General features: G+C 38.4%; 2 protein-coding genes and 1 long non-coding RNA gene across 4 annotated transcripts in view; 2 read left to right on the top strand and 1 right to left on the bottom strand.

Moving 5' to 3' along the window:
- Window positions 1-708: 708 nt before the first annotated feature.
- On the top strand, window positions 709-24,042 carry dmgdh (dimethylglycine dehydrogenase). Its single transcript, XM_042509989.2, has 16 exons — window positions 709-942; window positions 1,230-1,398; window positions 5,212-5,310; window positions 5,394-5,558; window positions 7,202-7,406; window positions 13,810-14,058; window positions 14,141-14,339; window positions 14,412-14,581; window positions 14,678-14,831; window positions 16,843-17,008; window positions 17,089-17,219; window positions 19,687-19,904; window positions 21,176-21,333; window positions 21,622-21,681; window positions 22,995-23,129; window positions 23,219-24,042. Exons 1-16 carry the CDS (start codon window positions 821-823, stop codon window positions 23,429-23,431), a joined length of 2,613 nt encoding a protein of 870 aa, XP_042365923.1. The 5' UTR covers window positions 709-820; the 3' UTR covers window positions 23,432-24,042.
- A 145-nt stretch (window positions 24,043-24,187) lies between these two features.
- arsb (arylsulfatase B) overlaps window positions 24,188-27,875 on the top strand; it is a 34,667-nt gene continuing 30,979 nt past the window's right edge. For both annotated transcript variants that reach the window (XM_088071410.1, XM_042508831.2), the window contains exon 1: window positions 24,188-25,967. In XM_088071410.1, the coding sequence (XP_087927536.1) occupies window positions 25,707-25,967 (261 nt within the window). In that variant the 5' untranslated portion in view covers window positions 24,188-25,706. The remainder of the gene's footprint in view (window positions 25,968-27,875) is intronic.
- Window positions 25,408-27,152, bottom strand: LOC148186138 (uncharacterized). Its single transcript, XR_015775252.1, has 2 exons — window positions 26,780-27,152; window positions 25,408-25,992 (listed from the first exon to the last, which is right to left on the bottom strand). It is a non-coding gene; the product is annotated as an uncharacterized LOC148186138 (long non-coding RNA).

The raw sequence follows: 27,875 nt of genomic DNA, 5'->3' as shown, positions 1-27,875 counted from the left end.
TTGGTAGGAACTGGCTCTCTCATGATGCAGCAGGTGCTAGAGGTGTTATTGCATCCAGAAGACATCAGAAAACTGACAACTGACAACTTCATAAAGACATTTAATAAATGTAGGTCAATTTAAGTAAGTTAAGTTAAGTTAAGTTAGGTTCTTCAACTGTTATTCCTCTCATGACCCCTCAAATGTATGGAGGGGTCCCGACTCTTAGGTTGGGAACTGCTGCAATAAACCACATGACAGTATATAAATTAAATAAAACTAACTTCAAACACTGACTCTTCATTATTAATCAAATAGTATATTATGATAAATAACTCAAAGGGGCAATTTTACTTCTATATCAGTACTTTTACTTTCCATACATTTAGTAGGCAATATTTTGCTGCTAATACGTTTACTCGTGAGATACTGAATGCAGAACTCTTTATTGTCACTTGCTATTTTTAAAATTAAAATATGGGTACCTTTAATTAAGTAACTACAAGTATTTGAGTATTTCTTCTGAGTACACTTTATGGCATGGTTGTAAACAGGATAAATAGGTGAAATACACTGCAGCCATTCACACATGTTTATTCAGGGGCCCTGTGACCTACATTTGGGGCTTTGGCACTCAAAGCGTTAACAGGTCTGAGGGTTGTTCTGGGTAAAGTTTCTGGTGTAGTTCTCGACCTGTGGGCGTGCCAACACGGCTGTCAGTGCAAAAGAGGGATATTTGTAACCTCACACGGCAGTGCAGGGGTCCAGACACAGAGAGGGGGGGATGGTTCTGCTTTAACTTGCATAGATAGTATTTTTTTTATTAACTCTTACCTCAAACATGTCGCGGATATTACACCTAATCAGCAGTCACTTGCGGAGAGATTTCTCCGCGTGTCGAGGAACAGCTCTCCTTCCTTTGAGGACCATCTGCTGCACTTCAAGGAAACACGCCGAAGAGAGGTGAGATAGTTTAACATGTGCGCTGCATGTTTCACACGCCTTAGTCAGGCGATTGGTTATAAATTAGGGTATAAAAGTAGCTGAAAATAATGCGCGATGCGTAAAATGCGCGTAAAGCTGCACGGATTCTGCAGAAAAATGGTTAATGGTGCCTCTGCTTCGGGTCACACATGTTCAACACGGTGACTTGATATGTTACCTGTGACACAAAGTTGTAAACAGACTGCTAAGGTGCATGTTGGAGCTGTGATCACTCACCTGTTTGTCTTTTTAAAATCTTTCCTCAGTGATTCATCCTCAGCTCTGAGAAAGAGGTGGAAGGACACAGCAGACACCGTCATCATCGGTGGGGGATGTGTGGGGGTCAGCTTGGCCTATCACCTGGCCAAAGGTGGCATGAAGGATGTGGTGCTGCTTGAGAAGTCTGAGCTGACAGCTGGGTCCACTTGGCACGCTGTAGGTGTACCAGAGTACTTTAATTATTATTATTATTATTGAATACAGTGAATGTGATGGTGCACAAAGTTTGGAGGAGGAGCCAGGTGATCTGTGGCACGTTGAACCTTTGCACCAGCATTATGTCACACAGCCTGCATTTAGCATGATGTTTGAGCACATTTCCACTTCCATTCAGGTCTGCAGCTAACAATTACCACCAGTATATATTAATTTTAGTATGTGAAATGTTAGAAAATAGTGAAAAAAAGTATATCTCGATCCCCAGCTGGCCAACATCATAAGATTGAATTTAGGTCAGAGGTGACCGAAATTCAGTGTCATCTGGCGTTGGAATCCCCCGATGATACGATATTACCACGATACTTATGTCGCGATATAATGTTATCACGATTTAAAGAATGATGCAATATGCTTAGTATTGCAATAATATACATTGTGATTTATCACCTTTTTAATGGCACACTATGTCCTTAACTGACTGAAAAAATATGAATTGATTTTATAAATCTTGTAGGCGAGCAAAGGCTGTATTTGTAGTGGTAATAATAATATAAAAACATCACTTGGCTTCCATGTACTGTTACGATATTGCCGTGGAAAAGGTTTGTGATACTTTGCCGTATCAATTTTCTCCCCAACTTGACATAGAACACTTACAACATATGAAATTTAAATTTTGTTGATTTTAAGTTGTGTTGTTAAGTAACTGAATTCAGCCGTTTTCCAAATGAGTCATATCAATGTCATCTTGACGCAGAATAAAACTTTTAGTGTGAAGGTATGGAGCACAAAACCCAGCACCTGCAAAAACATTGTAATCTTTATGTTTTACAGATCGTAATATTAATTCTAACGTTGAATTTTTTAAAATATCATAAACCCAACTTCAACTTCAACTTCAGTTCAACAGAAATGTAATGTCTATACGTCGTAAGTGTCCAACCTCTTTCTGATGCCGTACTGACGTCTGGTGTCAGCTGGGTTTACTAAAGCCCAGAATTGGGTCAACGTTTTTTTTCCCAACCAGCTGTCCAAAACTAAAATGTATTTAGTTTCACATCACAAAAAAAACCTCTAAGGCCGCAAAAAAGTTATTTCCATAATCAAGGAGTCTTTATTTTCTCAATCAATCTTTTTTGTGAGCTCAAAGTTGCACCCTTCAGATACTTGCTTTTTCCGACCATCAACCCAAATTCATTTCATTTTGTTTTATAGCATAGAAAAGCAGCAAATCCTCACATATGAAAAGCTTTAACTAGAGAATGTTGGGCATTCTTTCTTAAAAATATGACCGGTACATTTAATTGATTATGGAAATAGTTGCAGATTAACTTTCTTTAGATCAATGAATCGTTTAATCAGCTGATCGTTGCAGTCAAATCCTCACAGTTTGAAGGCTGGAATATTTCAGCTGTATTTTAATTGATTTACTGGTCTTTTCAGCTTGATTTGCTGTGAATTTACACCCTGTTTTAATCATATTTGCGTGCTTGACAGCTGTGAAAGAGATTTACGATGTCTCAACTTTGATTTTCTTTTTTTATATAATGAAGCATTTAATTAATAATTCAAAGCAAAATTAGTATGTCAGTCACAAGCGTCTAATGCTAACAGGACAGTGTGGGGAGGTTCTTCCTCGACAGCCTCGGTTAGTGAAGGTGTTTACAGCCATTTCTGTTTGTCATTCATTGGTCGCTTTGTATCCATGGAAGGCACCTGTTACAACTTCTCAAGGCATCTGAGGTCTTGACCCACTTACTCTTCTACGCTGTCGCTCATTTACTTCTCTGTGAGGTTATTAATAGATGTTTGACAAGTCAGAGGGGGAATCTTGACTCTTATTCAGTTACTCTCTTCAACTGGGGCGCTGGGACTTTTCCAGAGCATGCTTTTGAATGAGTGGGTACGACACTCAGGATGCATGTGGAGAATTTTACATGTTTTGTAGTATTTTGGAGAAATCAGAATCCAGGCTGTATTTGCATTACTTTGCTAAAACAAAGCCTAAAATACCAGTTCTAGCTATAATAGATACAGAGACAGTGATTATTAACTGTCTCTGTTAACGCGGGTTTTCTTTCTCTGGCTCTGTGTAGGTTACGCTGTGTTCATGTGATGTCAGAAGCTCGTAGTTTCCGAGTTGGGAAGTCTTTCTCCCGGCTTTGTTGTGTTCATGAGGTTTGAGGCCGTAAAGTGGTAACATCATGGAAGCTACAAAGAGGATGGGCTGCATTTAAATGCTAAGATTGTTTAAACAAGAGGTTGACAGCTGTTTCCAGTTTATTTATAATTTTATATATTTTAGATATTATGAACAGCAGTTAAAATTTATTCCATATTACACTTTACATGTGATCAAAAATTTATATTTAATACGTGAATTAATAAAAACGTAATGCAATGACCAAACATTGGCTTCTGCCCGCCACATTTATGCATTTATGACGTCAAGTCATAAATTAGGATGCCTCTCAGACGCCTCCCTGGTGAGGTGTTCAGGGCACGTCCCACCGGTAGGAGGCCCAGGGGTAGACCCAGGACACGCTGGAGAGACTATGTCTCTCAGCTGGCCTGGGAACGCCTCGGGATCCCCCGGGAAGAGCTGGATGAAGTGGCCGGGGAGAGGGAAGTCTGGGCTTCCCTGCTTGGGCTGCTGCCCCCGCGACCCGACTCCGGATAAGCGGAAGAAAATGGATGGATGGATGGATGGATGGATGGATGGATGGATGGATGGATGGATGGACGTCAAGTTGGCAACTCGTGTTATATTTCTGCCTGGCATGCTTTATAGTTAAAAGTTTGCTCGCTTGCTACAACTAATAGATGCATATACTAACATTTGCAACTACTAAAAGTAAATGTTAGCTACTAGAAACAAAATATATCATTTTTTAGTGTCATTATCGACACTGTTTTTCATGCTTTCCACCATTTCTGCTGTCCTGAAACGTCACACAATTATCATAAATCAGAGACTCGGGTATCATTGGAATTTCCCAGTTTCCATCCATCCATTCATTTTTGTCCGCTTATCCAAGACCGGGTCGCCGGGGCAACAGGCAGAGCAGAACATTCCCTCTCCCCAGCAATGCTTTCCAGCTCCTCCTGTCTGGCCTGGACCCCAAGGCATTCCCAGGCCAGACAAGGTATGTAATCCCTCCAGCAGTTCTGGGTCTGCCCCAGGGCCTCCTACCAGTAGGACATGCCCGGAACATCTCCAGCAGGAGGCGCCCTGGAGGATCCTGATAAGATGCCCAAACCACCTCAACTGGCCCCTTTCGACACGAAAGGAGCAGTGGCTTTACTCCCAGATGTCCGAGCTCCTCACCCTATTTCTAAGGCTGAGCCCAGCCACACTCTGGAGGAAGCTCAGCTCGGCCGCTTGTATCCGCGACCTCATTTTTTCAGTCACTACCCAGAGCTTTTGACCATAGGTGAGGGTTGGAACATAGATGGACTGGCAAATCGAGAGCTTCACCTTCCGGCTCAGCTTCTTCTTCACTACGACAGTCCGATGCGACTCCCCCATTACTGCGGATACCGCACCAAACCGCCTGTCCATGGCACTCGTGGACAAGACCCCAAGACTCGTAGCGTGCCCCCACTCTTAGAGACAAACTTAGGCACTCGCATCTTCCAGCAGATAAAAAGCATACTTGGCTGACCAAACCATCTGGCACCGTTAAGTATATGCATTGCCCTCACTGTAGTAAGAGTAAGAGGTAAAATCTGTTAATGCAGCTTTAAATTTGTGAGTGTTGTGTGTTAATGGATGTTGTTTGTTTTAACTTGGTTTCTTTTGTCTTTCAGGCTGGATTGACAACATATTACCATCCAGGCATCAACCTCAAGAAAGTCCACTATGACAGCATTAAATTATACGAGAGCCTGGAGGCTGAAACTGGACAGGTGAAGTGCCTCGCTCAGCTCTCCCAGCTCTGATGTGCTGATTAAGGTTTGTTTGGTCATTCATAATGTCTCTTTATGTGCAGGCAGTGGGCCTTCATCAGCCCGGCAGCGTCCGTATTGCTTCTACGGCGGCTCGAGTGGATGAGATGAAGTACCAGATGACACGCACACACTGGCATGTGACGGAGCAGTACTTAATCGGACCAGAGAAAGTTCACGAACTTTTCCCTCTGCTCGATATAAACAAGGTCCGTGCCTACCATGAGAATGCTATAAACCAGAAATACTTTTCATTTTAGAGAATATTATCCACATGGATTAACTACATTGATCGGTGGTAAAAAACAGTCCTTGATTGAATTATGATCCCCATCACTGTAATACTATCAAACAATTTCCTATAAGTTAAGCATTATAAATTCTGCATTGTCTCCATGGTTTTGCAGGTTTGCATAGTTCAACATTTTGGGCTGTCTTGCGTTAGATAAGAGAAATTGAAGCTAATGCCAAGAGAAAGCAGTGAGGCCACAAAAACGACAAAATAAAGATAAACCTATCATTGTTATTATCATGTATGTGCAGACATATATTTCAATTTAAACTGTGGTGTATTTCTATGAAAAGCATGGTAAACATTCAAGTATTCTTGGTAAATACGTCAGTAAGTCCACCCATTAGTGTGCGGATATGTTTGGTAGATAGTCTAAAGAAATTTCAACAACTACAGGCCAGGTTGCCATCAATTTTGCCATGAATGTCTAATATCCCCTTGCTGGAGTTGCACAGAAAATGTGGGTTGTTGCCAAAGGGACCCATTAGACAATATCAGAATAGAAACATCAACATTTATTTACTACACACCTTGAGGATTACATAAAATGTAGTGAGAAAAATGTGTAAATGCATGGAGACCCCACCTTTTTGACTTGAAAAAAATATTTCCTTCAATTGTCTGGTAGCACCACAAGGCCCGAATCACTCTCGAGACTTGTCAATTAAGTTTACCAGCACATTCAGACATTAATGCTCCTCTGAGGAAGAACCCATTCTTTGTTGGACCGCCCAGTTTTCCTCTTACAGCACCTTCAGGAGGTCAAAACAGCAACATTTTACGCACAAAAACCTCTTTAAATGATCCAGTATTAGGCAGATTGCCAGGAATTTAAGCTATAAATATTCATGATTCCCAGAAGAATATCCTCTCTGATTTTAGTGAGCCTCTGTTTTTTTTGTTCATCACCACCATTAGGCTGAAGCTGCTCTTTGTGCACAAGAATGATCTAAATCTAAAAGTGAAGATTTCCTTGAATGTGCTACCACATTCTCAGTCATTAATGCTCCTCAGAGCTAAAGCCCTTTCCATTTTGGACCTCCTAGTTTTCCTCTTGCATCCCCCTGAGAAGCCCAATATGTCAAATCTTCAAGTATTAGATTTCCGTGAATGTTGCTATAAATATTAATGATGCCAAGAATATCCTTCCTTATTCCTATGTAATGGCACCACCACAAGTCAGAAATCACCATTTGTGCACAAGGATTATTACAAAAACCTCTTCATATCTTCAAATATTAGGCAGATTGCCATAAAATCTGCGTATTATATCAATATCCACAGGTGGATAAACCCCTTTGGTTGTAAATGTTAAATGACTATTTGTTTAAAAAAGAAGGAAATTTGCCAATATATTGCTGGTTCCTCCCACTTTAGTATTATATGATTTACAGTGATGAACATTGCATCCAGTTATAGATGAAGCAAGCTTAGGACATGTTTGATCACTCGACTTCTGTCCTTTAATGTAATTCTCTGAAATAAGTGAAATGGAATGTCTACAGTTACTATCTCAGTATTAATTATGATTAATATATAACAGTTTCTCTATGTTTCCAGGTGCTGGCAGGTCTGTACACCCCTGGAGACGGCCACATTGACCCTTACTCTCTGACCATGGCTCTGGCTGCCGGTGCTCGTATGTACGGAGCCCAAATCTACAACCCAGCTCCAGTCACCGCCCTCACCCCGACCGCTGACGGCAAGTGGGACGTCCAGACTCCTCACGGGACCATCCGCGCAAATCGCATTGTCAACTCATCAGGTTTGTACTCGCACAGCTGCACAATCGCACTTGAACCAGAGACGATTAGAAATAGTGGCAAAAATTAAAGCAGAAACCATCAACATTTTCCATGTTGATTTTTTTTCTTTTTCAAAAACATGGAAAATGTTGATGGTTTCTGCTTTGATTTTTGTCACTATTTCAAGCTTTAATGGAGTTCTAATAATCCGTTTTTAGCATTTTTTTCATACATGCAACAATAGTGTTTTTCATACATTTTCATGTTTTTTTTCAGAATTTGCACTAGTTACATGCCCACAAAGTTTTGCAGCTGAGCAAAATTGATCCTCCTTTTGTGTTTAATTGAGGAAGCAGATTTTTTCCCAGTGTTGCAGGCTTTTCTCCATATTTCAGAACACAGATTGGTTCATAATGAAAAGTGCAGAGAGCACAACATTTTGTAGAAAGCATTAGTACAGTTTGTTGCCGACAGTTGGCTGTATGTTGCAGCTGGCTCCAGCATCTCACAACAGCTGACACTATATATTAGGGGTTGACTGATATTGTTTTTCAGGGCCAATATCGATTATTAGAAGTTAATGAGACTGATAACCGATAAGCATTTACAATAAAAGCAAAAATCTGGAATCTTGGAATATAACAAACTCAATCTCTAAACTTTGTTTAAATGCCTTTAGCAAATGTTTCATAAAAACTGAAACTTTCAACATCATATACAGCAAGTTCACAGCAACTTTTAAAAAAAATTCTTAAGTCAAGTGACAATTTAAATAAACAATAAATAAATGAAAATAGCTCCGTGAAATTTTCCAAACAAAAGGTTTTTCCCATGCTGACACTTCCCTTGCACTTTCTGGGAACATTTAGAAAACTCACCGAACTTTACTTGGATATCCTTTTCAGGCAGTACTTTTCAACACGTTTTAAAATATCATATATACATTTCCCTTTGAGACATAGAAAAGTGGAAAAGTCTCATGCTGTATTTCTTGTAATATCTGCTCATTAAGACACAAAGCAGACACATCCTGTATATCACAGCTGAACCATGTTATCTGTGGACACATATAGCAGGAGACCTTTGCCCACACAGACCACTGCTTGCAGAGTTCAGGGAAAAAAAGACATTTTGGCTAGAACTGGGTCATACCAGTTCTGGGGGGATTTTGTTGGCAAAGACTTGTTTCATCCGTGCTGATGTTGCTTGTTTATCTGGCACGGTTCAGGAATTTGCCTCAGTCTGCCGTCCTCTATAGAGATTATGTAACTTATAGCAACATGTAGGTCATGCATATTTGTTCTTTTTCACTTTTTCTCTGCAGCCACAGTTGGGTTTAAATGAACAGATATACAGATGGCAAATTAAAAAGCAACTGCAGTTTAACCCTAAAAGACAAAATACAAGCTCTAGAACACATCGCACACTTTAAATTGGTTATAGCACTGTTAAAGTCCCTGCTAAACAAAGCGTCTGTAGCTGATTAAACTGATATCTTGCTCTATACTGTATCCCTTGAATTTGCACATTCTGTTCTCGGGCTGAAGCCAGTTATGTTGCGGGTCTCGCTGGATCTTTTTTTTCTTCACTGTGTCAATCAGCCAATCCAAACAGGCCAACAGTTCACATTTCATCCAATCTTGAAGCAGCAGCACATGCACACCTCCTGAAAACACTTTTTTTTTTTTTTTTTTTGCATTTTCCTGCTTTTTCTATCCCGGGGCTGAAATGTCTAACTGATACTTATAGCACCTGGGTGTTGGTTAGCATGCATTTTTGTCCCTCTGTAAGATAATTTAGCTTTTTGGTCATATATACCAGTTTGCATTATTGATATTGAATGAGTAAATATGGGCTTTTGCAAGTTCAGACTCAGGCATTTTTCTGTTGTATGTGGGGTTTGTTTTAGTGATTTAAAGGTTTACAACAGATGCCGAACTGCAGAAATATACCCAGTCATAAATCCCACATTGCAAGAAAGAAAACTCCCAAGAAATAGCAGGAATCTTAGTCTTTTTTTCTTCATGCTTTGTGCTGGTGTTATTGTTTAAAGCCCATCCCCCACATGCTGCTGTTTTGTTGAGCTTGCATAACACCTACCATCTTTGTTGTTTTTACTTCTCTGCTCTTTCTTTGTCTTTTTTACAAAAATAAATGAAAAAATTACATACTTTATCTCTCCCATTCTCCTCTGCTGCCCATACAGAGCCTTGTCCACAACCATAACCACCTCCTTTTTCCAATCTCATCACAAAACTCAGCTCACTATGAAACTATGGTGATGTCTGGAACACAGGCTGTGTCCCCTCTGCCCAATAAAGTACCCCCCCGACCAACAAGAGCCTAAAATAAGGTCAAAGGTTAGGAGTTCCCTGGAATGTGACCCCATAGGATCACTTTAAACATGTCAGCGTAACTCACCACGGGGAGGAAAGCAATGATCCGACCATTGCTTGCACTACACTTTTCAAACATGCAAACAAATAAATGTCAATAATATGCTTTATTCCAGTCATTCCCACTGGGTGTTGTTTAACAGAGTTAATTACATAAATGGATATTGTTTTAATAGTAATTTATCCGTGCAGTGTAGGTCAGATTAGCCAAGTCTGCAGATGTGTCTTGGAATAGCAGCTGGGTATTTCAAATTTCATTATTTTTTACTTTTTACTTTTAGTTTTTCTTTACTTTACGTTTTTCAATTCAACCATGTATAGTAAATTCTCTGCTTGCTTGCTAAATAGCTTTTGCACTTTAAATTGCAACATGTTTCTTAGAAGTTACAGCTGATTCAATATTGGAGACATTTTCAAAATCAAGTCAAGCTTCTTTTATCAAATTAATTGAGCTTCTTTTTTTAAAGGGGGCGGGGGGGTTGCCTTTAATTGTCAGGACAGATATAGCGTGAAAGGGGGAGAGAGAGGGGATGACATGCAGCAAAGGGCAGGCCTGGAATCGAACCTGTGACAGCTGCGACAAGGACACGGCATTTTTTTTAATGGGGCGCCTGCTCCACCAGGTGAGCTACCTGGTGCCTCAGACTAATTTACCTTCCTCACAAATTTTCTGTGTACCCCTGTCAATAAACTGCAGGAATCCCCCTGCTTTAGAACCACTGCTGTAACTCCATTAACAAATATAGACCTGATTGTAATTTTATATTCATAAATAAAGAAACGTATGAAGTTCAACAGTACGGACGGCTAATATGACAAAGTGTAACTTATTTAAGAGGTTTTCTTTCGGTTTGCTTGTTGACTCTATTCCAGGATAAGCCTGTGAATTGTCCCTGTGCATGGGTGTGGTAAACAGGCTCTGCAGCCCAGCTCCTATCCTAACTGCCTGGAACCTTATCTGGCTAATGTGTGCATGCACTCTCACCTCACATGAGATTAAAGTTCACATATGGTGCACATACAGAATATAAAGAGTATATGTGGCAAGTTAATGGGCTGCAGACCTGCACGCAGTTAAATAAATTAACCCTATTTTGGATTGAATGTTTTTGAGTGTAGATTAAATTTAAGTTGAATCAGGGTTTATAAGAGTTGATCTTGCAAGAAACGAGCTAAAGACAGCAGCAGAAATCAACTGGTCTAAGTGGCTGTACAGTCCCGTTCACAGCGGCTGCTTTGGCACAAGGTCCACATTGATCTTTGACCAGTTGGTCGACATAGTGGAACACTTACATGAGTTACATAATGTACATAACTGTAAAACCTCTGAGGCTGACGTGTCAGCTAGTGTCTGTGTTTGAATAGACGTCTAGTGATGGTGATTTAGCTTGGAAGTGTGGCCTGGGGGCAATGCAGTATGCTTTGGCTGTTTTCTGCTGAACAGGTATGCCAGCTTGTGATGGTCACTCTAGCTGGTTTATCCATTGATGTTCTGTAAAAGTTCAACCAATTCATTGTCTTTGAGTATGGAGAAATAACAGCATCATGAGGGGGAAGTATGAAAAGAAAAAGGCCATAAATCAGAAAGTCTTCTGTCATGTGTTATGCATTAAGATAAATATGCACAGTTTGACAGGCTGGTCACACCATCATGTCTGGCTGGTGGCCCACCCAGCTAAACCATCAAAGATCAGCAAGAACTGGGTCAGGACCATCTAAGAACATATTTGAACTAAAACCAACTAAAACCAGCTACCAGCATAAGCTGGTTTCTAGCTGTTTTTTCAGCAGGGGTATCATTTAAACCCACTGGTAAATCCCAATCATTAAAGGGTCAGTTCAGTATACTGTGCGTTTTGTTTTGATGTGCTTTAATGTTTGTGTAAATGTTGAAACACTTGTTGCTATCTCAGCCCTTGAAAAAGACATTTCTGCAACCTCAGTGGGACTAACCTGGTTAGAAAAAGGTTTCATTAAAAAACAAAATCACCCAGTTTACAAAAAACACATGGTAAATAGTAAATGGAAAATGGACTGTACTTGTATAGCGCTTTTCTAGTCTTATTGACCACTCAAAGTGCTTTCACACTACACTGTCACATTCACCCATTCATACACACATTCACACACTGGTGGCCGGGGCTACTGTACAAGGTGCCACCTGCTACTCATTAATCATTCACACGCACTCACACTCCGATAATGTGGCATCGGGAGCAATCTGGGGTTCAGTATCTTGCCCAAGGATACTCTGACATGTTGCCTGGAGGAGCCGGCAATCAAACTGCTGACCATCCGATTAGAGGATGACCCGCTCTACATCTGAGCTATAGCCACCAGAGTCAATCACTTAGGTTTTCTGCACATTGCATGCCAGTTAGATTTTTGTTTGACTCGATCCCAAATTTCTCTGGCATCGTGCACATGTAAGTAAGTAAGTAAAGCTTTATTGATATAGCACTTTTTAAAACATACAGTTACAAAGTGCTTCACAAAACACATATTCACACACCTAAAATTATACCAGTGAATTATACCAGAGTCGCTTTAGGAAGGCTTACCTAAGATTGTTCCAGACGATAGGGGTAAAACAGTGAATTCACTTTTGCCTTTTGTTTAGAAATAGACACCGGAAACAGATAGGAGAGGAAAATTTGTGGATCGGAGTGGTTGAGAGGTAGCATAAGGAACAAGAAGATCAGAAATGTAACTGGGGGCGAGGTTGTGCAGGGCTTTGAATGTTATCAACAGGATCTCGTAGTATATTCTAAGGGCAAAAATAACCTCCAGAGAATGAAGTGGTGGCAGTTTGTTTTTGGAGCCAAGTGCTGCAGTTGCTCTCCACTGACTGCAAGATCAAAGTCATGATGGGAAATTCCTGGCTATTGCCTGATAAATGAGCTGTTTGCTTGTTCTATTCTTGAACAATAAAGTAGAGATATATAGGAATGTGTTTATCACAAACCATTAACAATTACTACAAAGCACTTGGACATGTGCAAGTCTTAAAGACAGAAGTGACAGATTTCTTGTTATGGAAGAAAAGCAGTTGGTCTGATCGTGGTCTGTTAGGTAGTTGCTGAATCAGTTTTTAAGAGGGACAAAATGTTTTACTTTTCCTACCAAATAATGAGGGGCGTTTCAGGGGGTGTAACTTCTTACTTACAAACAGACTCATTCATTCAAATTTTCTGTGTCCATAAGGAGACATAAACTTAATGTTAAAGGTCCAATAAACAGCTGAGACAATGAAGAACATACTGAAATAGCTCTGCCAGGCTGCCAAGAGACTGGTATAGTGGAAGCAGTTAGTAAGAGTTTGACATTTTTAGACATTTGCTTTCTTGCCAAGAGGTGAATGAGAAGATTTCAGAGGATTTATGACTTAAATGCAGTGTGGAAACAGCCAGTGTGTCTCTTTCCAAATGTTAAAAAAAGGTGCATATATGTTGTGTAGGCTTGGTTGGTATAATGGTGTACTAGGGTATTTAGAAATCCTGAAAGTATGTTTTTCAATACCGTCATTAATACAGATGCTCCTCTTTCTATTAAACTCATTGTATGTAGTGCACGGCATGTACCATCAGAGCTCAGTCTCTGGTCTCTACTAATGGAACAAGCAGCTGAGCTGAAAGACACCATGACAGTAGTGGAGGTAGAAGTTAAAGGACTGTAAACAGCTGGCGGCCAGCAAGGGCAGAGAGACACAAAGCGGAATAAAGGCATGGTTTCTACATCTAACTTGGTGAATTAAGGATTTATTTCGCCCAAACCGAAGCTGGAAATTGTTAACACTGCACACTTATACCGTCATATACTGTATATCTTGGGGAAAATTTTAAGAAGATATGAAAATTTACATAAAGCCCAATGTTATTGGACCGAATGGATCAAATTTTTCACGAAGTCAGGCTTAACCAAATCTGAACAACACACACTTTCTTCAAACTACTTCAAATGCAACCCACATAACATGGCAGTCATGATCTTGTAAGTTGATTTGATACCACCTCTCTTGGTTTTTCAGGTTTCTGGGCTCGGGAGGTGGGTAAGATGATTGGGTTTGACCATCCGACCATCCCAGTACACCACCAGTACGTAGTGACGGCAACGGTACCAGAGGTGAAGGCTCTGAAGAAGGAGCTGGCTGTCATCCGGGACCTTGAGGGCTCTTACTACCTGCGTCAGGAAAGAGACGGACTGTTGTTTGGCCCATATGAAAAGATGGAGAAGATGGTACTGCAGGACTCATGGGTCAGAGATGGAGTGCCTCCAGGTCTGTTGACCATGGATAAGGGATCGTCTAAAAAAGCTTGAGATTTTTAAATTCTTTTAACGAACAATCTGTGTCTTTGCAGGTTTCGGTAAGGAGCTGTTTGAGTCGGACCTTGACAGGATTATGGAGCATGTTGAGATGGCCATGGAGATGATCCCTGTGCTGAAGAAAGCTGACATCATCAATATAGTGTCTGGACCAATCACATACACCCCTGACTTGCTGCCTATGGTCGGACCACACCAAGGAGCTCGCAACTACTGGACCGCCATTGGCTTCGGGTATGTGATGAGAAGAATTGGTTGGTAGATAGTTTCAAAAGGGTAGATTCATCATGTTTGGACAATCTTCAGGTATGGGATCATCCATGCTGGCGGTATAGGTAAGTTCCTGAGTGACTGGATCAGGAATGGAGAACCTCCTTACGACTTGATTGAATGTGACCCCAACCGCTATGGTAAATGGGCAGACGTGCCCTTCATGTGCGCCAAAGCTCGAGAATCCTATGGCTTCAACAATGTGGGTAAGAACAGTACAAGACAAATAGTACATTTATTGGACAACACCTTCTTTTTTTTTTACCATCACTAAACTGTCTACACTCTGTTGGACTCTCCAGTTGGTTACCCAAAGGAGGAGCGTTTCTGTGGTCGACCAACCTACCGAACAAGTGGTGTTTACGAGCTGTTGAAGAACAAAGCATCCATGGGCTTTCATGCTGGTTGGGAACAACCTCATTGGTTCTACAAACCTGGAGATGACATTGGATACAAGTAAGGCGTAAAACATAGCATATTTGTTGTTTGATTGGCAAGACGCCTACAATAAGTATGTTAGACCTGAACAATAGCAGACAGGCTTAGCTTTTGTTTTGTAACTGCTGTTAATTTAACTGCCAACTGCTGTTGCAAGCCCTTAATTAGCCAGCAATCACACATTCCTGCCTTGGAGCCACATCACTTCTATGCTCCTTTTAACAATACTCTCTCATATATACGGAGAGAGGAGATTATAGTGATGATTCTTGAGTATTCAGCAGTGCATAAAGTCTTCATGCTGCGGGCAATGCATGCATTGTTAGTTCAAATGTTAAAGGACACAGTGTTCTAGCCACAAAAGCACAAACATGTTCTCATGCAGAGATCCCTCCCTTTAAGTTAATGCAGAAACAAGCTCATCACATATCTTCTAACTCTGAGCAGCAGCACAAGAAAGGCATTTAGATATCTGAAAACCGCACTGGGAAAGACAGCTGCAAACATTCAACAACACATACAGATAAATGCCAATAAGTGCATTTGACACAACTTCACCATATGCAGGTTCTCAGCTTCTGTGCCGGGACATTGTTTTAAAACCAAACCATGAAAGATTTCTTGCCATTATCCCGGCGGCAGTTTGGAGTCAAGCCAAACTTGTGAGTGTAGAAAGTAGTTGGCCTGCTCAGTTGAGCATACTTGGCTCGTATCTGTTCCATGGAATTTTCTCTTTCTCTAAACATTAAAGCTGCAATCATAATCTTGCTGAGCAACTTTCTTTTCCCCAACTTTGTTTTGCTCTGTTGCTCTGTTGTTTTAGGCTCACCTTTGATATGGTTTTAGGGAATGGCAATGTCAGTTGGTTGTTCTACAACTTTGGTCCAGACTTAGATATCTAAAAACATTTTTTACAGACATTTATTGTTTTCACAGGGCACTCCTAACGAGGGGTGATCCTCTCACTTTTTCTCAGACACCACCATGAAGCTTACATTTTTTTAAGTTTTAGGTGAAATCTTTTGACACCGTTTGGACAATTGAAACTTTGGACAAACATTCATGTTCCCTTCAGAATTAATTTTAATAACTTAAGTGATCTTCATCCAGGTCCACTCTGACGACAAAATCTTAATTTGTCCAATACTATGGTTGATGACAAGGTGGTTGCTAAACTAACCTAAGCTGTGCTTTGTTTTTAGTGCTGATTATCAAATGTTAGCATGCAATAATGCTAGACTAACAAGGCAAACAATATACCTGCTTAGGGTTGGTACATTTCAGGAAAATTGATGTCTTTCAGAAACATGGGAAGAAGGCAATGATCAATTTCAGATGAAATGACTAGCAAGAAATTAGAAAGAAATTTTAAAAAGTACAAGAAAATTGCCTGAAAAATGTTGTCTGAAAATCACAATTATTCTGTAAAATATATAATTTTGATAATTAGAAATATGATTCTCTGGAAATGTTCCCTAGCTATTAAAAAAATATAGCTATATATTTTATATATATATTTTATATATATATATATATATATATATATATATATATATATATATATATATATATTCTATATATATTTTTGATCTAATATTTTTTTTGCAATTTGCAGACATTTTTTGCCATCTTGCCTTTTTTCCTAAGTTTATGAAAGAAATCAAACACATTTCACGTTATTTTTTTCCAAATGAATGGATTCATTCCTGTTAATTCCCATGAAAAGGTTCCACCTTGAATATTCCAGTAATTTTGCTGTTCTATGTCTGCTTAACATTAGCATGATAACTTAAGTTGGCTGAAGCATTTAGCTCATGCCTCAAAGAACTGTTAGCATGGCTATAGAACGTCTTGTTAATATACTACAATAGTCTTAGTCTACAATGTTTATTAATACTTTCACATTGGTTTTTTTATCATGCAGTGAAACCGATAAAAAAGAGATCGGAAAAAACAGAAAAATGAAGAGTGAAAAGTAAGTATTTATTAAAGCAACAATTATAAAGCGAGCATTGATTTTTGTATTCAGGCCCAGTTTCAGACGTACCAACTGGTTCGGACCGGTCGGCAGAGAGTGCAAGCTGGTGATGGAGAAGGTGGGAGTGATCGACCTGACACCTTTTGGCAAGTTCATAGTGAAGGGGAGGGACTCGCACAAGCTGCTGGACCGCCTGTTTGCTAACACCATGCCCAAGGTAGAGCACATGTTTACCTCACTAACATCAGCGTCAGCTGTCGTCTCTGACTCATTACCCTTTGACCCGTGTGTTTCCAGGTGGGCCTGACTAACATCAGCCACATGTTGACACCCTCTGGGAGAGTCTTTGCTGAGGTCACCATCACTCAGCTGGCACCAGGAGAGTTCTTGCTCATCACAGGCTCGGGATCAGAGGGACATGACCTCAGGTGAAACTGTCTACACAAACTTAACCGTACTCAAATTAATAAGGCTAGCAGTAGCTAACATAGTTAGTAGTAAATAGAACAATCCTTTGTAAATTCTTTTTGACCTATATTCAGTTCAGTTCAAACTGATAAACTTTATTGTTTTTTGGTAAATACACATTCATTGGGAATTTGATGCCTACAACACATTACAGCAAAGTAAGGACAGGAACATGTTTACCAGAATTACTGCTGTGCGACATCACCTTTTCTTTTAACAACACTCAGTAACACCTGGGACACACTGCCTGCATTTGCAGCATATGAGCACTGCAGAACCTGCTTTTTTGTTGTTGTTTTTTTTGCAGCACCCATGTTAAAAGGTAACAGCAGCCACACTGCCTGCATGAGCAGCGCTGCTCAGGTGCATCTCAGCCGCTTCTCAGCTGTCGTTCATCTAGAGAAAAAGAGGGTCGCAGATTTTTTGCGTGTGACACACACACGCTTGTCAGCAGAAATAGTGGACATGGTGTTTTCATAATCATAATGACATTATAACACCTTTTACTGCAGTTTCAATGTCTCTACCTGTCACCGACATGAGGAAATACAAATATATGTTTTACTAAACCTTTCCTATTTCTGTTTCAAAATAAAAGCCCTCTGACAACATTTCTGTTAGCAGAATACCTTCAGTTGTTGACATGAGGCATTATATTGTGAAATATTTTTGCAGGACCATGTTGTTGCCAATGCAGGGGCTTGCAGTGCTACATAAATGAGCAAAATATGTGCTTAGAATTGTGGAAGTACAGCACTCATAGCAGCAGGCAGCCTGCAGTAGCATCACAGCAACAGTGCTGTCAGTGTGAACTCCACAACACCTGTTTACTTGAAGGATGTTCAAAACCAGAATGAGTGTGCACTTTCAAAAAACAATTGTTTATTTGTTTGAAAATTAAATATTTTGTCTTTGTACTAAAGTGAAGTGAATATAGGTCAAAAACGATTTGCAAATCATTGCATTCTGTTTTTATCTACATTTTACACAGCGTTTTACCCAACTTTTTTGGAATTGAGGTTGTACATGCATACTTGCCATACTTGCACTTGAATGAGATATTTCCATGTTATCCCAGTCTATTTTGTTTACTACACTACATTCAGAGGCAAATATTGTACTTTTTAACTAACAATATTTATTTTATAGCTTCAGTCACTAGTTCCTTCTTAAATTTATAAACAAACATATGATATGATGCAGTACAATTAATTTATTTAGTAGTATACTAGGCACAACATTGACTTGATAAACTCCCAACAATTAAATGTATAAATTAGCAATATGAAAATAATAATATAATATTTTATAATAAAATGACACTTGAAAAGGAGCCATTCTGCATAGTGAGTACTTTTTAACTTTTTAAACTTTTTAAAATTCTGTGATCGGATTTTTCTTGCCAAAATGCACCTTTGAAGTCATAGTTTTTGTCTTAGATTATGGTTTTGTTTACTTATTTATTATTTATTTTACTTAATCTGTAAGGGAGCATGTACAGTTTAAAAACATAAATGTTACCATTTGATGCACTGCACCAGATTGTAGCTTGGAGCTAATTCCCCTCCAGGAACCAGCTCATGGCCTGCTAATAATGTGATTGTATTTTTCCTAAATGGTTAAAAAGTAGTTTACTTTGCTCTATGGGTTGTGGTTATTGTAGTTTCAGTAGTGTCATACCTTGTTTTTGAAAACCTGCATTCTAAAATATGTCAGTTTTTATGCAGCTTTTTCATATATGCACCAAACTACAAAAAAATCCATACAGACAAGTAGACAAACATTTATTTTAATGTTTAGCAGAGAGCAAAGAGAACATGATGTTAGTGGTCAGTCACTCACACCCTGGTCAGAGTTGAGTCCCAAGCTGTGCTGAGTAAAACTCTCTCACAGTCTGTTTTTTAAAAACAGAAACCTGAAACCTTTTAGCAGCTGTTAACACAACTCCCCTCGGTTTGCTCCAATTGGGAAGTAGGATGTCCCATACATGAATCTCCATTCCCTCACTATAACCATCTCTGCAAGGACAGTTTCAGGCAGTGCAGTGCCCTCTAGTGGTGGCAGGATGAAGCGTTCAGGGAGGTCACATCAGTCTGTGAATCTAATCACACGTGGCTGAGATGTGGCAGTGTGAGAAATATTTTGTGTGGAAAATAAATTATACTATCATGTTATATTTACATTCAGTGTTACTCCCCAAAAAGGCGCTCCCTGTATCCTTGAGGTCTAACAAACGCGTCAAGTGCATTTACTTTCTCACAGAACATTTGCAAAGCAGATTATTCAAGAATTTTTGTCCTGTTTGTCACTCAGGCAAATAAGTTGACATATCAAATGTGCAATATGCAGAGATGCTAATATGATACATTCGAATCTCCTTTCTCCTTCCTGCTGATAGTTTTCTGTTTGGATTTAACCTTTTTGCAGGTGGATAGAGACAGAAGCTGCAGACGGTGGATATGATGTAGATATCAGCAATGTCACAGAAGATATAGGCGTGCTGGGCATTGCAGGACCAAACTCCCGCAGAGTCCTTCAGAAGCTAACAGATGAGGACATGAGTGACGCCGGGTTCAAATTTCTCCACTGCAAGTCCATACAGTTGGCCGGTGTCCCCGTCCGTGCCATCAGGATCTCCTACACAGGTAATGCACACCTTGTGACATTACATCCTGTTTGCTTTAACAAAGTATTTTGGCAAACAGAGAAAAGTTCTTTTGTTGGTCTCATTAAAACAGATAAAAAATACTCTAACAGAGGAGCAAAATAGCTCCACTTGACGAATGATTCCATAAGAAATACAAAAAAAAAAAAAGAAATCACTTGAATGAGAATAGATCTGGAAGTGTTTGTAGAAAGCAGCATATTCAGTTGCTAACACTGAATAAAAACTATTAAAATTGACTGAGAAAAGGGAAAACTGCCCATACAGTGTACAGCAACATAATATAGGTACCTTGATGTTGTTTTCATTTAGCTGGAAGAAGTTTGACTTATTAATACTAAAAAAAAATCTGTATTCTCACTTTCCTCTTAATCAGTGTTTTAAAAAAATACATTTTAAAACCAGACTACATAAGGCAAGTAGATGAACAAGTGAATTTATCTAATTGTTATGGAAGCCCAATTCTGTTAAGAACTTAAAAAAATATATATTTTGCATCTTAAAAATAAATGCACTTTTGGTAAGTCAAGACGCTCATTGAAGACTCACTATGTTAACATTTTGAGATACTACTTCAAATTTATGATTAACTAATTCCGAATTATAAGATAAAAATTATGAGAATTAAAGTTGGTCAGGTTTTTCATAATTTTTCACTTACCATTTGTATTTTTGTTTTTGTGCAGCTGCAGTGAAAAGTAATTGAACTGAATAGTTTGACAGATAATTAATCAAACTTTTTAAATAATTGATTAATTTTACAAGCACAGACTGTTGAACATTTAGTGGTTCCAGGTTCCTTGTTTTAAATAATAGTGAATTTAACATCTTTAGGTTTAGCAGATTAATTGACAATGAAAATAGTTATTATATTGCTACCCTGTTTTTTATTTTTAATTTTTTTTTACAATTTGGCTATTTTCTTCATTTGCTGGAGGGAATGGGCCTCCATACTTTTCATATTGTTATACTCAAGTTATTATTCTTATGGTCAAATAGGTGTTTTATGGCAATTGCAATTTTATTTGTATCGCACGTTTGATTACATGGAAACTCAAAGTGTTCTAATTTGAAAGACAAAAAATATGCTTTTAATTGATAAGTTTAGTATTCATAAGTTTAGTATTCATAAGTGCTGATTAAATCATGTTAACTACACCAACTACAAATGCCCTCATGCACTGCAGACCGCCTGCACTGTTTATATTGACATACAGTGAGGTGACACTGTATATGTGCATGCGTGTTTAGGTGAGCTGGGTTGGGAGCTGTACATCGACCAGAAGAACATGGCGACTGTGTACAAGGCCATGATGGAGGCAGGAAAAGACGAGGGCATCGACAATTTCGGCACCTACGCCATGTCCTCCCTCAGGCTGGAAAAGGGCTTCAGAGGCTGGGGAGCTGAGGTATACACATCAACACACACACGCAAGGGACTGAAAGGACTAATGAAGGAAAGACACTTATGTCCTTTCTTGCCAAGAGTGAGAGGAGATGATGGATACCTCTCTTCGATCTATGCATTAATAGAAGGCTGTTAACCCCGTGTTTCTAGTCTTTGAGTTAAGCTAAGCGAGCCATCTGACTGAACCTTCATATTTACTGTCGAGACATGAGTGTGGTGCGTTTTTTCTGATCTAACTCTTGGCAAGAAAGAAAATACTTTAATTTTTTCAATTTTTCGATTTTTACAGATGAACTGTGACACCAACCCTCTTGAGGCTGGCTTGGAATATTTCATCAAACTGAACAAGGTAATCCAGTGTCATTATTAATCATGAATTTTAAGTAGATTTGTTGCTTATATCCACATTTTGCATTGTTTTCATAGAGCTGCAACATTAACAAAATGTACAAATAAATGCATATGCAATGCAATGCAATATTTACAGTAAAAGTGGCAATACTACGGTTTATAAATACTCTATTACATGTAAAAGTCCTGTGTTCAAAATATTACTCACTAAAAGTATGATAGGACTGGCATCAAAATATACTAATAAGTTCCAAATTATTGCATATTATTATTAATGCATTAATGTATTAATCACTTAAATGTTGCATCTGATAAAAGTAGAGCCAACTTTAATTACCTTATGCACTATTGGGGAGTTTAACCTTTTATTATATGGTAATATATCAGTTAATTTATATATAGATTTAATAATCTGAATCTACAAACAAACAAATATCTCAAGATGTCAAGTAAGATATAATAAGAATAAGAATAATAAGAATAAAAACTATAATATTTGTCTCTGACATGTGGAGAAAAAGTATTAAGCATTAACTGGAAGTACTCAAGTAAATTGTACTTCACTACTTACCTTGCATTACTAGACCACATCGCAAATGAAAATTAACCTGGAACCTTCTTTTAGTTCATTTTCATTTTCTAAGGGGCATTATCAGGCGTGCCTTAGGACACAATTTGATTGACCTACAACCAATCAAAGCATTGAAAAAAGTGACACAGCACTGAGCTAAGGACAAATACAAACAGATTAAAACGTGCAGAGAGGAGGTGTGACGGTGTAGCATTGATATGTCTGTGCACAAGTGTTGCTGTGTTTTGCCATCTTTTCCACATCAGCAACAAATAAAATGCTAGCTTACAGATCGGTCTGGTTCCTTGGCTACTCCATACAGTACTTGGATAGATGTGCTTAGCTACATTCCACCACTAAATGTAGATACGATACGATACGATACGATGATACTTTATTGTTTGTTTTCATGGAAATTTGTCTTGCATCCACAAGCTTTCAACAATCAACAGAATAGCATGAAAGACAATAAAAAAACACCATAATACACTAATAATACTGATAATATGGGCCATTCTGCGTAACAAGTACATTCACTTTGTGTATTGTAAATAGATTTGATGCTTTTGGACTTTTATTTCAATAAATTTTTAATGCAGGGCTTTTACTCGTAAAAGACTATGGCTACACTGTGTGACACTATTGTTATAGGAGAAAAAAACAGTTTATGTCCACATTTCCATGATTTATATCCTTTATAACTGGAAATAAGCTCTGAACTTGTTTTTTTGTTTGTTTAGCCTGCTGACTTTATCGGCAAAGCAGCCCTTCAGGAGATTAAAGCCAAGGGCCTGAAGAGGAAGCTTTCCTACCTCACGCTGGATACGGATGATATCGACCCTGAGGGCAATGAGACCATCTGGTACAATGGCAAGGTGAGCAACAGCAAAAGTTAGTCTGGCAGTCTACTTTATTTGATTATTTTGTGGTAATTCTCACACAATCTGGTCTCCCCTCTCATCAGGTGGTCGGCAACACCACATCCGGAGCCTACAGCTACAGCTCTCAGCAGAGCCTGGCCTTCGCCTACCTGCCTCTGGAACTGTGCTCAGTGGGCCAGAAGGTGGAGGTGGAGCTGCTGGGGAGGAAGTACCCCGCCATGGTCATCCAGGAGCCTTTAGTCCTCACGGAGCCCACACGGACCAGGCTGCAGAGGAAAGCAAAGGGAAAAGCATAAATAAGCTCAGACTGTCAGTTTCCCACCAGCTAATGAAGAACAATTTTACTGTGATCAATCAATAAGAGTCTTAAATGAAACAACAACATCAACAAAAAGATGTATGGTCCATGTACTGATCTGTTTGTGGCCAGTTTGTCAACTTCCTCTTCCTGTTTTGTCTCTGCAGGAGGGGGGAGTTGAGCAGTGCTTAGTGCATCTCATCAATGTGTTTTTGAGCAACAGGGAAATAGTAACCGTCCATTTAATGTTTTTGCGCCTCAATGTCTTAAAGTGCTGGAAGAGTAGGCTAATTGACGTTTTGTAATTCTATGAATGGATGTTAATGTCTTACAGGTCAACAGCTGTGTGAAGGATGCTTGATTCTTGAAAGTGAAAAATGCCTTTATTTTTATTTGAAATTTAAAAAAAATGTTGCTGCATTTTTCAGAGTCAAATGAGCACTTTGGGACTGTGATAAAGTATACAAACACTAATAGCTAAAAGAACCAATGCTCGCAAAGTTGTACAAAGATTGTTTTATAAATCTTTTTTTTATTTTACTAATGTGTAATTAAAATAGTTTACATTAATACATTGATAATTAAAGCAATGCACTTGCTGTCTTGTAATAGTAGTGTGTGTGTCGTCGTTTTTACGTCTTGTATTTATCCTCAGTCTTCTTTGATTTTCTTGGGTTTGACTCCTTTAAATCTCAAGGACATTTACAATGTAACTGCATTGCAGTCTTAAAACCATCACATGAGGATGATGAATTCATTTATGATGATGATGATGATGATAAATAAGTGAAACTGTGCATAGAATCTGTCATGAACACAATGCATGAAATCACATGAATAAATTGTGTATAAAATATAAATAATAGAATAATTGGTTGAGGAAATTGAAAAAATTATTTAAATTGAAGTTTTTGCTGTGAAATGTTAAGTATTATTATAGAAATTAAAAAAAACAATATTTTTTATTTAAAATGGCCTTTTTTAAAAGTACGCTTTTCAGTTTCAAAGATTTAATGAAGTAAATAATAAAAACCACTTAACATCCATGCAACAGCGGCCCCTGCTTGTGTAGTCAAGTACTACATACATCGTAGACATATATCAGAATCACAAATACTTAATTGATTCCCAGGCAGGACAGTGTTCGTTAAAGTTACTCTAATGCCAAGCATAGAGAATTTTTATTAAGCAGAAATAAGTTTAAGCCCAGACTATGTAAAGAACATTAAATAGAAAAACTATTATAAGAAAAAGAATTTCAACATTAGTATGCTAATATTTTAAATTATAAATATCTATAATTTTCTGAGTGTGCAAAGTGCGAAAAAGAAAAAATACTATAAAATAAGACAACTGAAGTTAAAAAAAAAAGATAAGGAAACAAGCTGGAGTGACTGCAACAGGCTGTATGCGTGGTTGGTGCATGCGCACTTAAGCAAAATAATAGAAATCAAAGAGAACAGCCTACCATGGTAAAGCATATAATAATAATAAATATAAAAGCACAATAATAGCATTATAATATTTTAATGTAATGGTTTTAGCAATATAATGTAATGCAAAATAAAATACTAGCGCATGTTATGACATAATTATATCTAAATTAGGGCTGCAAAAAAAAAAAAAGTCATTATCCATTGATCTGATTTTTTTTTACTTTTGATTAATCAGTTAATTGTCTTGTTAATAAAAATGTCAGAAAATAATAAAAAAAAAATATTTAAATGTCTTGTGTCGCCTGATCAACAGTCCAAGACACCAAAGTGATATAAAACAGAAAAGTAACTTTTAGAAGTGTTTTTGCTGAAAATGTGACTGAAACCATAAAAAATAAAATAAAACGATTGCTGATTTTCTGCTGATGGACTGAAAAATAATTTGACAAGTTCTTTCAGCTCTTATCCAAATACATTGATGGTTTATTTATTTTATTACATTTATATATCGTATTGACATAGTTGGGCCTCCATACTATCATGTGATTACCTGTTTCCTGTCATGTGATTGGCTGTTTTTTTAGTCATCTGATTGGTCGCTGCAGTCGAGGCAGTGTTTTCAATCTGAGGAAGACGGAAGTAGCAGCTAGTCTGCGTTGTAACTTTTCTAATTCAGTGACTTACTTTTATACTATTACAACGAAGACATGAAGTTTGGACAAACAGTTAGCTTAGCCTCATATCCGCCATGTTTGCGTGTATTTTAGCGTTAAATACAACCCACCGGACGTCCGTGTTTACTTAGCGACGAGCTATTGTGGTTCTGTTGAGTCAATAATGAGAAACTTGACAATGGTTTGTTCTCAGTTCATAGCTGTGCTCCTCCTGTGCTTTCCGGGCGTTTTTTCGGCCCAGCAGCCGCACATCGTCTTCATCCTGGCAGATGACTTCGGCTGGTATGATGTCGGCTACCACAGCTCAGAGATCAGAACCCCAAACCTGGACAAGCTGTCAGCCGGAGGAGTCCGCCTGGAGAACTACTATGTGCAGCCTCTGTGTACCCCCTCCAGGAACCAGCTCATGACCGGCAGGTACCAGGTCAGATCCGCATCCTGCTGCATGTCTGATGGCCGGGGGTTTATGGTTGTTCATACAGTCTCATACGGCCAGTGATGGAAAAGTATTGTTTTAATAGCCTACTTTATATAAGTACAAGTAAGCTCCTTATACCACACTGTGAAAATATTCAGTATTAAGTATAGTCTCCTATTCAAAACCCCACTTAGGTAAAAGAGTGTAAGTATTTTTCATTATTTTCATAATTTGTATTTGATGTATGTACTATATTTCACCACTGGGAACAAGTAAACACTAGATTTTTATTTAAAATCCTGCCCTTGTGGTTACACTTACTATATGTGAAGTTAATCATAAGGAACTTATCCCTTTCAAACCTAAGAACATTGGCTCTTTTCTTTCAAGAACATGGAAAAGAGCAATAAGCAGCTCAAGAATAAATTATTCAAAAAGTAGCACAATAGTTAAAAAAAAGTAAAAGAAAATTACCTGAAAATTAGCGCACAAAAAAAGGCTAACAAAATTACCTAAAAGTACAAAAAAAAAAGAAATTAACTGAAAAAAGTGCTTAAGAAATAATAAGTCTGCAACACAATATTATACATATACATATATATGTATTATACATTATATATTAATACATAATTGTGATTGGGATAATTATAGTTGAATGTGTGTCACATTTTTATTTTATTATTTTTGTTATTTTTGCAAAGTTGCTCTGTGCCTTTTCCCCATGTTTTTTGTTTTATTTTGTTTTGTTTTTAAGAAAAACCAAACCAACCAATTTGCTCAGGGTTCAGAGATTTAAATACTTGTGAAAGGTTCTTTACCTAGTGTAGCGGTCCTTGTACTCCTCTTGCGTTGTGTATTTAGTGACAAGGCAGACTTTTTCACCGTTGGCACGCTCGCCGTTTATTTCTCATCTGCCATGGAGATTTAACACACAGTTAGTCCAGTTCGCCGTTTATATACACACATACACGGCTGCAAGAAGTAAAATGAAAAGAAAGTGCAAGTTAGCTAACATGTGTAACTTTAGCCATTTGTAAACAGAAATAAAAGACAAATATCGTCAACTTTTTAAAAAAAGGCTCGACCGTACGGGAGCTTTATGATTCAAAATACAACTTAAACCACTCCTTAATATTAAAATGATAGTAGTTAATATAAAACAAAGACAGAGCTCATACTCATGCACCTACTCCGGAGGCAGCGAGGTCCGACTGTTGTTACCCCCCGGGGTGCACGACCCTAAACCACAGGGGTGCTGCCTTTACTTACAATAGGAGACCCCAGTTCCCGTGTTTGTAATGTGTTTTATATGGCAAGTGGGATCACATTATCTCTTAACTCCGTTACACTAGCACAAGTAAACTGATGTAGATCCATTTTTCAAGGGGTTAAAGGGATAGTTTAGATGTTTGAAATGGGGTTGTATGGCATACTTATGCTTAATCAATATATTACCAACAGTAAATATAAGTCAGCACTGATCAGTTTTCTATTTTGTGTTATTGTGTGTGTTTTTTTAAAGCTAAACTAATTCCTTTAAACTCCAAAGTCACACAGTAACACAAGCAAAAGAACTGATGGAGGCAGCAGGTGACCAGCAGCTCCTGTGTTCAGCGATGGTAAATCACTGTTTTCTTATTGGAGTCTGGCTTTGAAGAGAGCAATATAACGGCTTTAATTCCCCGTTGGAAATTGCTGTCTGATAGAAAGATAAAACTGTGAAAATACCCTCAATATAATGTATATTTAAAGTGATATTGATTATTTTCGGTGTGTTGGTTTAAGTGTCTAAAATATGTTTTATGATGAACCCATCCACGGTCTTAAGTCCAGTGTCAGATTCCTGCCTGCCTCTTCAAACTGGAGGCATGCCAACCCCAATTTACTCTTGGTAATACACTGACTTTGTAACTC

This window comes from Plectropomus leopardus, chromosome 20 (genome assembly GCF_026936395.1).
Source record: "Plectropomus leopardus strain MGB_pleo_1.0 chromosome 20, ASM2693639v1, whole genome shotgun sequence".
In the NCBI taxonomy this organism is placed as follows: domain Eukaryota; kingdom Metazoa; phylum Chordata; class Actinopteri; order Perciformes; family Serranidae; genus Plectropomus; species Plectropomus leopardus.
The sequence above is the reverse complement of the archived record's forward strand: the minus strand, read 5'-3'. Positions and strand labels throughout refer to the sequence as shown.